We start from the raw sequence: 16,108 nt of genomic DNA, 5'->3' as shown, positions 1-16,108 counted from the left end.
ATAATACAGAGCATGCCGGCTAGCTATACATCAACAAGGTTTTCCTTGGAAAGGCAAGGCTACGTAAGAAGGGCTTTTGACTCACCGGCTGGGAAATGGGGGTGCGATTTCGGCGGCGGACATTTGCACGCGCCGTGAATATGGCGGCCGGGATCTCCCGTGCGCGCCGCATTCTTCGGACGAAGCCATACCACGACGTTTGCCGCGGGAGGCGGCGAGAGCGTGCGGTATTTACCGGTCGCTTCGCCGTTGGGAACCAGAAGATGGGCGGTCGTGCACGACGGGTCCTCCCGTGTGCGCAGCGTACTCCGTGCCCGCTATCCCCCGGCATTTGCCGGGAGAGGCGGCGGGAGACGACCGCTCTCGCTGCCGGCTGGATCCAGAATCTCCCTCTCGTCTTCTCGCGGGAACCCGCGTAGACGTCTTGGCGGCGCACCCCTCACTGGTCTCCTTCCCCCAAGGGGAGGTATTTACCTCCTCTCCCAGCCGGCGCTGCCATGAAGCTCGTTGGGGTGGTTGTGGTCGGTCGCGGCGAAGGGGCAGGAAGCTGGTTTTCCACATCCCTCCCTCCTTAAATGTTCACCTATGGTTGTCGAGAGCTGCTCCTTGGACGCCATCCGCGAGGTAAACACCAGGCTTAGCAGGGCGATCCAAACGTTGGTGTCACCGTGGTGTCATCCGACGAGCAGCAAGGTGAAGGGGCCCCCGCTGTCCATCGGCAGGTCCCAGAAGCCAGCGTGACGGGAGGGTGTTGTTCCCGCTGGCGCGCCTTTGTTGGCAGGTAGGGGTTGGCCTCCTCTCCCGTCAAGCCGGACTGGTTCCGTGAGACTCCGAGCTTCGGTGATTCACGGCCGCAGGGCAGCAGGCGCAGGAACGTAAACAATGGCAGCAGGTCCAGGCGGCTTCACTTGATATCTGCACAACCCTCCGGATCTCCAAAAAGGTTGAATCAATTGAGCAAAATGACCATTTGGTAAAATGCGGGCCAATGCGAGTGCCAAACAATTTTATCCGGCACCGCACTGCGTTCCGTTAATCCGAACGAAGCACGGGCATCCGCGGTTCGTTTGCCGGCATAATAATCTGGTTCCACGAAATTTCCGATTCTCCTTCTCAGCCCAAAAATACCAAGTTCATTTGAACGAAGTTAGCTTTCTCTAATTCAGCGAGATGTTCGGCTACAGCGAGGTCAATATAAAACAAGCAAACCGCATTTGCGCATGCTGTATGCCACGGTTAGCCTGTCCTCCGATGTGCGACAGGCAGCTCCCAAAAAGAGCCTTAAGCCTACTCGCTAGCGCTAAGGACAATAGCTAGAACGCAGCGCCGCGAGGATGTGCATCTCCGCCAAGGAACCCAGGGTGGCCCTACTCGCTCGCTGCCATCCAAAGGCAACTTCTGAGCGAACGGCGCCCACCGCGTTCAGCGGTGTCGGAGCGCCCCGGTGCTTTCCGGCAATCACGGCTGCAATACCAGTCAGCCGATTGCGGCACCTGGCTCCCAGAGCCAAAGAGACAGAAGAGGAAATATTTACAACTATATACAAGAAAAGTAGGGCCACCGTCCCGGCTGAGGCACTCACTCGCTTCCGGCGTGCTGTTCTCCGTGGACGGCTCGGTCTCGTGCTCCATGTACGGACCTCGTGGCTGTACCTCTCAAAGGCCTCGGAAGTCGGCACACACAAACACACACGCACACACACACTCACAAATAAAAATGCTCCACACACTTAAACACACGCACACACACACAAATACACGCACGACCATTTGTTCTCGCTGCAACTCCTCCCACCTCGCCGTCAAGAAAGCATATTAGCCTTGCTAGCATAGCGATGTCGGGTCAGGCCTAATGTTAAAAGTCCGGGCAGGCACTCCACGCCGCGAACTGACTATCGTCCTTTGTCCCTAGGGAGGGGTAACTAGCTCAAGTGCTTCTGCACGAGAGAACCACGTTGATGCGCCATTGTGGTAATATGAGGGGGACGGTCTTCCGCCCCGCTCCTAACTCCGCAGGTGCTGCGTCCTCGCTGGCGACCCGCGGAGGGAACAAAGGGGACAAAGGACGGGGACGACACATAGTTAATACTCGAATGCTATTTATTGCACTTGCAAATAATACAGAGCATGCCGGCTAGCTATACATCAACAAGGTTTTCCTTGGAAGGGCAAGGCTACGTAAGAAGGGCTTTTGACTCACCGGCTGGGGAATGGGGGTGCGACTTCGGCGGCGGACATTTGAACGCGCCGTGAATATGGCGGCCGGGATCTCCCGTGCGCGCCGCATTCTTCGGACGAAGCCGTACCACGGCGTTTGCCGCGGGAGGCGGCGAGAGCGTGCGGTATTTACCGGTCGCTTCGCCGTTGGGAACCAGAAGATGGGCGGTCGTGCACGACGGGTCTTCCCGTGTGCGCAGCGTACTCCGTGCCCGCTATCCCCCGGCATTCGCCGGGAGAGGCGGCGGGAGACGACCGCTCTCGCTGCCGGCTGGATCCAGACTCTTCCTCTCGTCTTCTCGCGGGAACCCGCGTAGACGTCTTGGCGGCGCACCCCTCACTGGTCTCCTTCCCCCAAGGGGAGGTATTTACCTCCTCTCCCAGCCGGCGCTGCCATGAAGCTCGTTGGGGTGGTTGTGGTCGGTCGCGGCGAAGGGGCAGGAAGCTGGTTTTCCACAAAACACAGATTCGGTTTAATAGAACGAAGGCAGCATGTTTAATCAAAGGTGACAATGCGAGTGGAAGGCAATGCTGGCATGTTCTTCCCACTTGTCCAGATATCCTAAAAAGTCTTCCAAGAAACGCATGTCTGGGCTACCCGGCTTAAGTGCACGCTTGGTTATCCTGGAGGTCATTACTCGTATCAGGTGATTGATCAGCTTGTCGAAGTCTTCTGTTGGTTGCACCCGAGTGTGTATAGTCTCCACATGCCGCCGGTGCAAAAAAAAGTCCTTTAATAACCTCATCTCCAAAAAGTTGGAATGCCAGGTCAACCTTCATCTTTTCAAAGTTATTGGGTCTTAAGCATAAGCTAGGCTGTCATCCACGGAAGGTATCCGCATCCATGTAACCGGAATGAGAATGTCCTCAAACGGATGACGGCCTCCGTGGTGGTTAGGTGTCTGCAGTGTAGCCTGGCTGCCACTCTGTTCACCCACAATTCCAACTTCACTGGAGCCGGAGGAGTCGTTGCAGTCTTGAAAGCCAGCTTCGAGAAAACAGAAGCCCTCGTTGATTTCCGAGCCCGAATCGCCGGGTCCAGTCCCTGCGTCCCGCTTATGGCGTTTACGAGCTGGTTGCTGCTCGCATATGTTTCTTTCCTTCCTTTTTGGTGCCGTCTTGGGCACAGGTGTGGAGGGTATAATGTTAACGTTTTGAAAATAACGATGTTAAAATAACCATCTTCTACATGCTTCTGTTTCGCACCCCAGTTATGTAACCCCCCTCACATAATACTCCAATCGGAGCCCGAGAGGTATTTGAATAAAAAAAATAAAAAAAACAGCAGAACACAAACGAGGAACCTTTACTTACAGCGGCTAATTAAGGTACATCGCGGCCTGCGATTGCACAAGGTTTTGCCGAAGTCACCATCTTTTGAATGAAGAAGCTGACGAAGTTTTTTTTTTTTTTTTTTCTCAGATACACAATATGCACGAGACGCGGCCGGTTAATCGCGATATGAAGCTCGTTGGTAATGCCGCGCTTACGGTGAAACATGCGCCTAATATATAACTGCATTCATATGACATAGGTGTAACGCAAAAGGACAATCGAGTGACACAGAAAAGGTACACAACACAGGTGCTGTCTGTAGCGCCTGTGTACACTCTTGTGCTACACACTGCCATGGACCACCGTTACCGACTCGCCCAGGTTTGCATCCTTGCGAATATAACTGCATGCTCTAAAAACGTTTCTCGCCAACAAAAGCAGTTGCCGTTTACCTTCCGTCATTTCTATCGATGCTTCGTTCCCATTGCACAGAATGCGTGCTTACGTAGCATCAGATAGCGCAGTAATATGTACGCTCCTTGTTCTAGCGGTAGCCCCGTTTGCCAAAAAAGCAAGTCTTCTCTGTGCACCACCGCTTTCTCTTTGGCATTTCTCTCTGCAGTCTAGTGAGAGGCACTGGGGAAACAACAATCGGGAACCGCGCTTCACCACTGGCGATCCACAGTAAAAAAAGAAGGGATACAGGCGAGCGCAGAACGCGCGCACAAAACGAGAAATAAAAAAACCGATGCAACCGTCGCCGAGCAGGTAGAAGTGCGGAACGACTCGCATGAGCAAACACCTACACCGTAAATAAACTACTGCACCTTCGGGAAAGCAAAAGACGCGCAGAAGCAGGTTTAACACGCACGCTCATCACCAACAGATTGCCGTATTCTGAAGAGAGAAAACTGCGTCGTCTGCTCAGGTGGCACCCTCTTGACAAGCAGCGCCCTCTGCCGCTAACGATTGGCTTTCATTGCAAATAGCGCCATCCTCGCCCATAGGGAAGCGCGGGCGCTTGTCACACTAGCCAGTATATTCTAGGCACTATAGTAGATGGTCATAATGCGGCTTTTCGAAAAAGGTGGGTAGCACAGCCAGTACCTAACAGTAATTGATACTTTGATACTGCGAGCGTTGTCCTCACATGGATCACGCCGGCTGCGCCAGCGCCTCTTCGTCAGTGCTGGAGCTACTTTGGAAATCTGTCGATTCCATCTGTTTACGACCAAGTCCTTAAACATTTTAGTTCCATGCATTGGAAAAAAGCGAACAACAATGCCAGTTTCCGCTCACATTTTGCACTAATCCACGGCGAATATTCCGTTGCCGTTCTTGCTCTTCCGCTGAAACTTGTGCAGCCTTTCCGTGCGTAGCTGATGCCGAATGTTCGACCGCAAGTATGTCATGACACACTGACCGCAACGCCACAACATACTTCACTCGTCTCACTGCAACCATGCAGAGGCTTCCGAATAACGGAATGCACCGCAGCGTATCGGTTCCAGCAGGAGTATCGTCGTTTTTCATACTTAGCGCCAATATATAGTAGCAGACGACAGAGCGCTTTTTCTGTCACTTTATTTCTCTTTTTCTTCAGAATGCGTGACCCGATTGTGTGCTTACGCAACCTGGCACCATCCTACTGCACACGTCCCGCGTACGTCACAATTTTAACAAAATGGCTAATTGTCGTGAGTAGGGCCCCTGCGCTGTGAGCGAAGTTTTCATTTTTTTTTTTTCCCGCTGCACACCCCAGCGCTGTACACATGCCCGCATACTGCTTGCTTTGCCGCCTTTGCAACTTTCGTGACAGTTCAGCGATAGCTCCACCGATGGCAGCAAATCAAGTACCACCAGAATTTCGTCCTTCTGAAGACCACCAACGAATTCACCGCACGAAAGGTAGCATCACTCACCTCCTTATCCATTCACGCCAAAACTCATAACATCCAATCTTACCTGACGGCCCCCGTGGCTTCATGCCGGGGCGTAATTCATGGAATCGAGAAAGGTCTTTTGAAGCCGAACTTTTAGAAAGCCTTGGATCGTGGCGTGCGACGATCCTGTCCGCTCGTACGATGGGACAAACCGAGTCAGTTCTAATAACGTTTGAAGGCGCCCATATACCTCGACAAATTCTGTTCCGCCGCGTCCTGAACAGATGCAAGCCTACAAGACCAAATGCTTTGAAGAGCAGCAGGTGCTGTGAAAATGGACTATTGACTGCGCGACAAACATTGGTCACCCTGGCAAAAATAATACGCAACCCCATCATCCTCCAAGACGCGAAGACTTCCCTCCTCTATCAGCGGCAAATCAGGAGACAGCATGACCCCCTCAGACCAATTTCTGGCGTCAAGAAGTCCAGGAACAGCCAGCTACCCCACGTCTGCTTCTCGAGCCAGCTACGACCCTACCCCGGGTAAGCCGAGCCCGCCACTTCCCATTTCCCCTCCCAAACCTTTATCTTACACATCTCCTGATTCCACAGCAGTTATCACATCTGAGAATTATATGCCCCACATAAAATATCGGAATGACCCAAAGATGCATAATTTTGCCCACCAAAACTTATTGTCTTATCAGTGCTGAAACTTCGGTTTGAAAGCGATGGCATTAGAGAAAAGTTAGGAGATAAAAACAAAAAGAATACATCGACGGACTAATGCTATACTGGGTAATGCAAAATTTCAGTGCATGGAGTTCATCAGGCATTTTGATTTTGTGATATGCTGAGGCAAATAATTTGAGAACGACCTTATATACATACAGCTAGAGACTAATCTTCATTTTCTCGCATGTAATCACCCTTCAGCTGACACTCCCTTTTTTTTTCAGTTTTTGTTTTCTTGCAATTCTTGATTGTTATGAAGTAGTCCCTGCAATCTCATAAGGGGCGAGAGATGTTTTTGAGGTGTTTGACCAATGCCTGGATTTCAAAAGACGAGGCCTATGCACGAGTTTCATAAGGTGGGCAGAGAAGTGTGTGGTGACGCCGTGCCTCACCACGGGTGGGGGCAGTGGACACTTTTCCTTATGTGCGGTATTACACGACACATTACGTACCACCGCCTCAGTGATACTAATTTATGCAATGAGTTCTGTGTTAACTTCGCAGTTATCTGAACAGTTCTTTTTTTTCTTGTGGCCGGACAGACGGTACTGTCCAACATGTTAGGGCATTTTCTATCCCTACATCACTTTGCATTTGTGCAAACTTCCCGCTGTTGACTTACCGTGCTTGAAGAAAATTAATGAGCGTAACAGGCAGGGTGTGGTATGTATTTCTTTTATGTTTGGTATCCCTTAGATGAAAGGAAACTGACACATCAAGGCAAAGTCCAATTTTTTTGCGAAATCATAACTGTTTATTGCCCGGTCCCACAGGCTGGCTCACATATGTACAGTAACACTCACCAACAATGGAGTCAATAATAATAATAATAATATTAATTAATAAGTTTGCATCTTATAAATTCTTTGGCTCTAACAGCTCATAAATAACACAGTGTGAAAAAAAAAGGAAAATAATGGTGACAGGAATAAAGAAAGTAATGCAAGGTTACCATCGTTTTTTCATGCTCAATGTTTGTCCAATGGCAACCCATACTAGCCGAAACGCTTTATCCCGCGTCGCCGCTGGCATTTCTGGCCAGCCAAGACGCTATCGCTCACTTTCTAGCCTCCACAGTAGTACCTCCATATAATTTCTTCTCTGCTTAGCACAATGTTCTATGTACATGTGAATGAGCGACGACGATGAGGCAACAATTCACCAAACAGCTTGACAGAGGCAGCACATGCACTACTATCCACACTGGCGCACCACAGTTGTGGGAGGTCAGACGCTGTCCCTTCACTTAAGTAAATATGCAACAGAAAACTCTAGACAATCGGACACACACTAGAGAGCGCACACAACAGGAAGCAAGCATGGTTTGGAACAAAATAGCAATACAATAGAAAAACTGCCACATCAGGGGGAAAACCTGCCAGCATTGGCAATGCCTGGTGAGGCGCCATTTGGGGCACTAGGCAGTGATTCCGATAGGAGCCAAGAGATGGCAGCACTGATGCAGAACACATTTTCCCACTAGCGTGGCCGTCCACTTAAACACATCAACCTTCGTTCGCTATGTGTCTCGAGCAATAGCGTGAAGTGACAGCTGCCACAGTTATGTTAGACACTGCTAAGCATCATCCGCAGAAAGTACTGTACGCACACGTGTGCAACTTGTTCGTTGTGGTAATTTTGCTTTCTTCTCACCTGCTCTAGATTTGAGCGCATTTAGCAACATTTTGTGACTTGGAGCGCGGGCGCTCCACCTTGCATCAAGAATGCTGTGGAGGCAGTCATTTCACGCACCCACTCTATCACTTGGATTTCTCTCGCTGTGAACGAACGTGAACAATGCTGACAAGAAATCAAAAGGGGGACATACATAGCCCATGTGCACATTCTTTTTCTGACAACAAGGGCACAGCCAACATTCAACAAGTCACTGAAACGGAGAGAAGATGGCAATACCCATACGCAACAAAGAGCAGACACAATGCGCCATTTCAGCTGCGTTGAGCTTTGATGCACGGCTGCCCTTGTCCAATTAAAACGTCTGATCTATTAGCCATACCCAAGTACAAGGTTGTGAAAAAAAAAAAAATCTTTTGAGTGCAGAGGTTGCAAATCACTCTGCTGTCTAAGCTGTAGCTTCGTAACTTGCATCTTGCTCTAGAGAAAACAAATGCTGAGTGCATCCATGTCTGCCCATCGTACAAAAGCCAAGACTGTGTGTGGAGTTTGTTGCTTGCAGAAGTAACAGGGAAGTGGGAGGCATGGGCCCATGGTAACACCCGACGGCAGTGTTGTTGACTAAGATTGCGAACCACAGTGAAACAGCGCCCCCGCCCTGCTCTCGGCCAGATTTGTTCAATATTCAGTGCGCCACTTATGTACAGGGCTCCTGTCTCATAAAAGCTGGAGCCATTTTGCACCCAAACACTTGTGGGTACCTGAGGGAACAGTTAATAGTGCATCACATAGTATAAACGGGTAGGACATCTGAAAAAACATCATGAGGTAAGCATATGAAAAGTGCCACTGCTGCGCTTCTCACGAAGCTTGTGTAACCTGTGCTTCACACACGAATCTATTTGCCAGAAAGAGGGGAGTGCAGCAGTCCTTGCTGCCACCACAGCTTTGGCGACTCCCAACGCGAGAGAGCGTGACAATCGTACCAGGACCACTGGAAAGACTAACTCGGCACAAAACACTGTGGCACCACTCTGCTCCCAAGCCGCAGTGCAAGTGGAGTACGGGCACTCAAAGCTGTTGCCCAGATTTCTTGTGCACTGATAGGATGGACTGGGTGAAAGGACATGTGCTCCGTGGCAGCCTCAAATGCTTGCTTTTCAAAGGATGGCGCCACCTGAAAATGTTCCACAGCTGTTTGGCGTCCTTTTGAATCATGCCCTTATGAAAAACTGACCTCAAATATTAGCAGACCCCAAAGAAAATGGGAAGATCTGACACGTGAGGCTACTGTTAATTAGGATGGAAAAGTGCTACTGATCACTACTCACTCCTGCAGACATGCCTAATGAATTTTCGGGAGGGGCACCATGGCACGCAGTAAAGAATAAACTCGGGTTGGAAGATCAGGCACCATCCATACATGAACGGTTTCTTAGTAAGTGTAGAGAACAGATTAAACTATTTGCTTGAACCAGACCCCACCAGGCGTTATAACAAGTGCCTTACAAAATGCTGCGCCGCTTCCACTTGTACATTTGACAGTACCAAGCTGCTATAATGCTAGCGTAAAGTTTAGCAGCTGGCTTGAGGAGCCATAACAGCATAAACTTGCAGCTTGAAGCACTGTCTTGCCATCCACTGCCTCAGTGCAAGCAGGAATTAGGACTGGCAGTCAGTGTACAAGAGACTGAACTCTACATTTCTCATGAGCACATATCCTACACACCAGGTGCGATGGGAGGTTGGAGGGGGTAATGGTACAGGTACCACATAAAAGCAGTGCAGCAGGAGTTGGCTGCTTGGTATACGCAGATGCTGCAGTCAGATTTCCAAGAGTTGAAAATAGTGATAACTTTGCAACAAATTAATGCCTTTGTTCTCTCATTAACAGATGTGCTCCTTTCCTTGTCCCACTTTTTAACTGCTCGGCAGGTAAAAAGTGTCTCACATTACAACTCAGGACATGGACTCTGGTGCTCTGCACTTTTGGAACTTCTCTATTCTTAGTTAACTGATAGTTAACTGATGCAGCGAGCGTCACTGAACAGACACTTGCCTGCCAGCGTCTATGTCTCTAATGCAAGTGCTATAGGTTGATGTATGCCATTAGCGTGTCAGCAATGTCTCCATCTCAATGCAAAGCATATAGGTGACTTTGGCAAGTAGTACAGGGCAAACAAATGAATCTTACGGCACTGTCTGCAGCTTGATGCACAGGCTAATCTAGATGATCGAAGATGACTGCACAACATGTATGACAAAAACATATTCACACATATGCACTCACATATCAAATTGCAACCGTTCAGCTATGTTGTGTCGACATCAAGCACACATTGGCATGCCATCACTGACCACTATTGAGGCTTGCAGAAAACCAAAAGTGGCCGCTATAGTTTATGTGGACAAGACTGGTATTGTTGAAACGTCACTTCACACAGCTCAATGCGTGCTCGGAGCAGCATGCTATAGTCGAGTGTCAGAGATTACTGTCAATATAAAAAAACAAAAGGGAAGAACCAACATACAGAGGTTTAAATAGTCGGGAAAGAAGAAGCGCATAAGCTATTAAAGCTTCACCGGAAAGACAAAGAGCGAGAGAATGTGACAACTGCCTGTTTGAGCAATGCACAAAGTTCAAGTGCAAGTCTTGCATCCACCAGCAGAAAGTGTACTTAATCCAATGAGTTAAAAATGAAAAAAAAAAAAAAAAAAAAAAAGCTCTCAAGAAACCGGTGATGAGCAGTTGTCAGTCCAGCTTGGCTCCATGGGAGCAGCTTTCTCTCGGAGTGAAGGCAAAGTGAATTCTTTGCGTCATTCCACCATTGATCTAAACAGTTGGGCTTAATTGCGCACAGAGCTAGAGTGCATGGAGGGAGGTCCGACCAGAGGCAAAAAAACATGCGACATGTTTGTGAACGATTATGCTGCTCTTCAAATGTCTCATCATCTGCCTTAATGCGGAACTGCACGTGTCAACCACACGCACGCACACACGCACACATACACTTACACACACACACACCCCAAATGGCCTTTCTGAGTGCAGAGCGAGAGGAGAATGCGCTGCTGATGCAGCAGTGGCCATTGAAACAATGTCTGAGAAGACAGCATTCAAACATCCCAAAACAAGCAAAGCAGTCTGGAAAAGGTTTAGCTAGATACGCAGCACAAGGAGGTCGTACGTCAAATGTGCCTGGGATGCCATAGCTGCTAGTGATTTGCAAATGCGCGGCCCAAAAATGTGGCATAAATACACTTTTTTATATTAGCGTCAAATGCATGTAACCGTTATTCACCTATCTGTCAACCGCAACCCCCTCCCCCCAAAAAAGTGATCCCTTGTGCGAAAATACAAAGAGAGGCATAGGTTTACATCAATAAATACATTTACATAATTGTGCCCAGAAACAAAACTTTTTGTCAAGTCCTCACCATGCTACCTTACGATTTGTTCATTACAAGGCTACTAAAAACAGTTACGTTGGTGTTTATGAACGTAAGAATTAGTGCTAGCCGCCAACCTGCTATATAATTAGAAAGCAAGAAAGTTCAATACTTAGACATTATAAAGAATTGAGCCCTAGAGACAAAATGCATGCGAAAAAAAAGGAAACAATGCGGGTATGTCAATCAACGGCCACCACAAACAGACAGGGGAGCAGCAAGATGTCAGAAGTTCTATTAGGAGACATTTTACCAAAAGAATAGTGTAGCCCTACATCTAGAAAGCATGACTGATCATAAAGTGAAGCAACATCGTTTTGTAAATTCTGGCGTACGCAGAAAAAAAAAAAAAAAAAAAAAGAACTGGCACAACTCGGCAATACTGTGTCTGTTACGGGGCTAAGCATGTGCTCGACAGCGTGCATTCTTCAGCACATTCTATGATACACAGCAACAGTAATTTGCACGTCTTGTAAGGAGACCTATTATGAGCACAGTGAGATGTGCTGCCCTAGGAAACAGAAGTGCTGCTGGTAGTGTGTATAGCGCTAGGCTTGGCAGCATCACTTTAAAGCAGTTGAATTTGCGATAAGCCACTAAGCAGGTTAGAGTATCATAGCTCCAGTGCGCATGAATGATATTGTAAGAGGCAAGTGGCACACTTCCATAACCTTGACATTTGAAAGCTCGAGCAGAAATTGAGAAAACCTTGGTGCATTATTTCAACACTTTGCTACGCTCGATACATACCATGGCAACATTGCAGCTGCGTGCAAAAGGAAATCTGTGGGAGAAATTACCCACAGCAGAATTTGTTCGTCCGTTAGGTACAGTATAATGAACTCGGATCATGCTTGACACAACACTGGTTTTACTGTAGCTTCGATGCTATTCCAGTATTAAAAATGACAACACACATTAGCCACCCACAGTGAACATTTTCCACATTGTAGAGTTCAGAATGTACAGCCCAGCAGAACAGGTAGTGGTTTTCAACGAACAGACAAAGGGTTCGAACAGGAAACCGTGACGCAGGCTTCACCAAAGGCAGAAAACAGTTATGCACACGCACGTACAGATGTGTGGCCTCCCGCTGGTACATGGGCAATTTCCTTCCTGCTATCCCTGCGCTGGACACCAATGCCGGGGCGCCAGCGCCAAGGCAGGGTGGCAGCCGGGAAGCATTTTAAAGACCATGCGTGAAGCATTGGCGGTATTTATCACTGATCAAGCGCTTTTCATTTCCTGTTGTAACATGCGTTGACCCCCTGGCACAATGACAAGTTCACAGTGTTGTTTGTTTGCTTGCTTACTGTGTGCATCCATCTACAGATATAAAAAAGTTGTGGCATTCGTATTTTAGGCCTAGTTTGCCATGTTACTCCTTAACACTGAGACCAGGTTTCACCAAAAGGAGCTCAAAGCAACAACAGGCCTGGCGCATGGAATAAAGGTTTTGAAGCTGCCTGCTAGACAAAGAGAACTGTACTAATTTTTTTAATGAGCAAGGAGATTTTCATGCACTTGAGGACACAATATTTGACTACAAAAACAATAGAAAACCAGGTTCATTGCTGTTTGTTCTAAGCAGTAGTCATCTTCCTCCTGAAATTTTCCTGCACTTTACTCCTATCATTCATAATCATCTGTTATAAGCATTCAAGAAACACGTATGCACTAATTTGACTTACTAACATGCTGCATGGGCAGATATAAGCCACGTGAAACAGCTCTTGTAAGATGCAAAATGTTGCATTGGAGTATTCACGAGATTTTAAAATCAATGCTGAATAATAGTAAACAGAATCAGTTTTTAATATTTTGCTATACCAAACAAGCCAGAGGCACTTAAATTTTTGAGCTTCTAATTTGGTCTAGTAACCAGAAAAGCTTCAACAGCTGCAGCAGTTACTGTACAGTTGAGTTGCATCCAACTATATAGTATGAATATAAATTTTGCTCATTCTGGTATTGGAGTTGATGAAATAAAGCATCCAATCCCAAAAAAGAAACTCCAACAAAACTAATTCACGGTGTCTCTTGCTTAGAAATGGACATTGCTGCCGTCAGCAGCGTCTGCTTTTTTAAGGCTTGTACATGCCATCCAAAAGCCGTAAGCTAGACCCATGTTAGTTTTTTAAATACAAAACATGATGAGTGACAGTTGTCGCTAGTCATCTAAATATATTTAATAAGATACGACAGTATTAACATGGTGGGATGTCCTTGATATTCAAGTATGAACCATACTGTGGTTTATTCCCTGTCACATGAGAAACACTTGATGAGTCATATCCATAATTTCAGTGCTTTCCGAGAAGTTTGGAGATAAAAGAATGCTTATGACACTGCACTAAATTCTGAAATACCAATAGCGACTGGTAGAGCATCACAGTATGATGCTAACTAAAGTCGGATGCAACTGGAGAACAATGCAGTATGTGTCCCTCAAAGCAGCCCTTGAACCAATGGAATCAACCGATTTTCATGATGACAAGGTTTACCACGTTAATCAGGATAAGTTTTGGTGTAGCCCCTTTCATCTCCCACATTCAGCGTCTTCGTGCTAGCAGTCACCTGCAGAGTCATAGGAATCGGTGCGTCATTGTCCAGCTTTCCTGGACATGACCAACTACTGTCACTCTCGTAACCATTAGTACTGAATACCGGATAACTTAATAGGGACATTTTAAATTTGTAATTGTGCAGAAAAATAGAGCCCCCGAGAGATTCTGTGCAAACATGATGATTACAATGGCAGACTCTTCCACCTCGCTGCGATATCTTGACCTTTATAATGTTTCCTGCGCTGCACCAACTATTTCTCACGGCCATAGAAAATCAATGAGACGTACTGAACATTGGAAATTCCTGTGGTAATTTTTAATGCTCCCTCTCATACGGCACATGGTGGTAGCCATGCAAACGAGAAGGGTTCCTCCTGATTAGATGTGCTCCAGTGCAGAAGTGGAAGGAAAGTGCCATATGCCAGAACCATGCTACAGCCTGAATAAACGTGAGTGGTGTAATCTTCTTTTATGCAATTCCGTGATAGCTGAATCAATTTGCTCAATACCAAAATGAAGGCGACGGACCACGGACAACAGGCAACTGCAAAAATGATTCAGTGTGCTAAGCCTACAGTTTCACGCTAGGGGTGCTCCTTTACAGTGAACAAGAATACCTGCGCAGTGAAAAACATGTGGCATCCTCCCTTCGGGGCAAAAGAAGTGTTGATCCTAAGTGGCGGCAGCGACACTGTGATCCAATGTCTCGCCGATGTTCACCTCTGGTAGCATGGCCATCACTTGCTTGAAGACGGTGACTTACACCCCCACAATTACTGGGGACGGTGGGCTCAGGAGTGGCGTGCAAAGGTGGCGACACGTGTTGTCTGTACATCCCCCACCACAGGTTAGGGGCAATGTTCCCTCCGCTACCCAAGTATTCAGTTTTCCGCGACCTCTGCACCAGTCTGGCACGCACAAGGACGGGGTCCTTCTCAGGCTTGGTGTCGGCCCCCGCACAGTCCGCACCCGACGGCCGCCCTGTGGCACGCCCTGAGTGGCAGGTAGCACCAGAGGCAGGGCACCAGCAGCGACAGCAGCGCCAGCCCCGCCCAGCGGCGGCGGCAGTCCCTCGGCGACCCCGAGCACGAGCAGGGCCGCTGGCTGAAGTCGCCCTCGGCGTCGGCCATGCAGTGGTACAGCATACAGTGGGCGCATGATATGCACGACGCCGTGTTGATGCAAGAGAGAACACTGTCCGGCGCATACTCGCACGCGCCTCGCACGTTGCTGTCCTCCGAGAACTCCTCGAGGCAGTGCCGACACTGACGGCGCTTTTGGCCGCTGCGTGCCTTGCTGGGCAGTGGAGGGGCCGCCTTCTTGCCTGGAGGCACCGCGGGGGTCTGGCCACTCGGCGGAGGGCCTCCTCCGGCGGGCGCCGGCGGAGGAGCCGCGGGGCCGCTGTCCCGCACTACGCCGCTCTTGAGCGTCTCGACCAGCGGGTAGGAGTAGTCGTGCTTGGCGAACTGCACGTACGAGTAGGGCTCGGGCTGCACCGGGTTGCCAGCGTCGTCCAGGAGCAGGCCCCCGCCCTTCTGGTGGTTGTTGGACGGTGGCGCGCCCTCGCGGCGCACATAGTTGATGCGGTGCAGGTGGTGGTTCGCCGAGTACGGCGACAGGCCGCTGCCGGCCGATGAGGAGCCCGACGAAGAGCGCGAGTCGACGGGAAGCTCGAGCGTCATGAAGACCTCGTCGTCGCCGATGTCTGAGTCCGGGAAGGTGCCGCACAAGTCGCCCACACCTGCACAGCAGAGCAAATAATGTGCCACCATATTGACCACAGGCGTCATGTTCCTGTTTTTCGCATCCATAGCGCATGCGTAAATGTGCTTGCTATGCAGCAATGCGAATAGAAGTAAGGTGTTTCGTAGCCAACCATCAGCACACATTATACTACCAACATGATCCAAATGTACATGTCTAGCCATAATATCCATGGACCGTTACACAAAGCACAAAATCTGGATGAATAATAGTGCAGTACATTTAAGGACCTTTTTAGAATATTCTCCTTTTGTGTGTTTACATACTGGTTATATTAGAAACTGTGAGATGCCTCTATTTTTTTATGTGCAGGTTGATTTTACAGATAATCAAACATTATGTATGTGATAGAGCTTAGCAATTGTACAATTACCAAAATTCTTTGGTTAACATCTTAATTTGAAGGTACTGAGAATGTCCTGAATGTTCACTGGAAACATCTGGGGTATGTTACTGTGTAGTTTCAAGGCTAGGCATTTTGCACTGCATGTGCAGTACACACATTCAACACTGCATGCGGAACTGGGGACTTTCTTAGTATGTCTGAACATTCAACACAAAACACCTCTTAGAGAGGTTGA

The 16,108-nt window shown here is 48.5% G+C and overlaps 1 protein-coding gene across 1 annotated transcript in view; it reads right to left on the bottom strand.

Moving 5' to 3' along the window:
- Positions 1-8,146: 8,146 nt before the first annotated feature.
- Positions 8,147-16,108, bottom strand: part of Spred (Sprouty-related protein with EVH-1 domain) — a 60,069-nt gene continuing 52,107 nt past the window's right edge. The window contains exon 3 of the mRNA XM_084582386.1: positions 8,147-15,504. Within this exon, the coding sequence (XP_084438512.1) occupies positions 14,699-15,504 (806 nt within the window). The 3' untranslated portion in view covers positions 8,147-14,698. The remainder of the gene's footprint in view (positions 15,505-16,108) is intronic.

This window comes from Amblyomma maculatum, chromosome 10 (assembly GCF_055883805.1).
Source record: "Amblyomma maculatum isolate TAMU_Amacu chromosome 10, ASM5588380v1, whole genome shotgun sequence".
Classification (NCBI taxonomy): domain Eukaryota; kingdom Metazoa; phylum Arthropoda; class Arachnida; order Ixodida; family Ixodidae; genus Amblyomma; species Amblyomma maculatum.
Note: the sequence above shows the minus strand (reverse complement) of the source record. Positions and strands in the feature narration are given on the sequence as shown.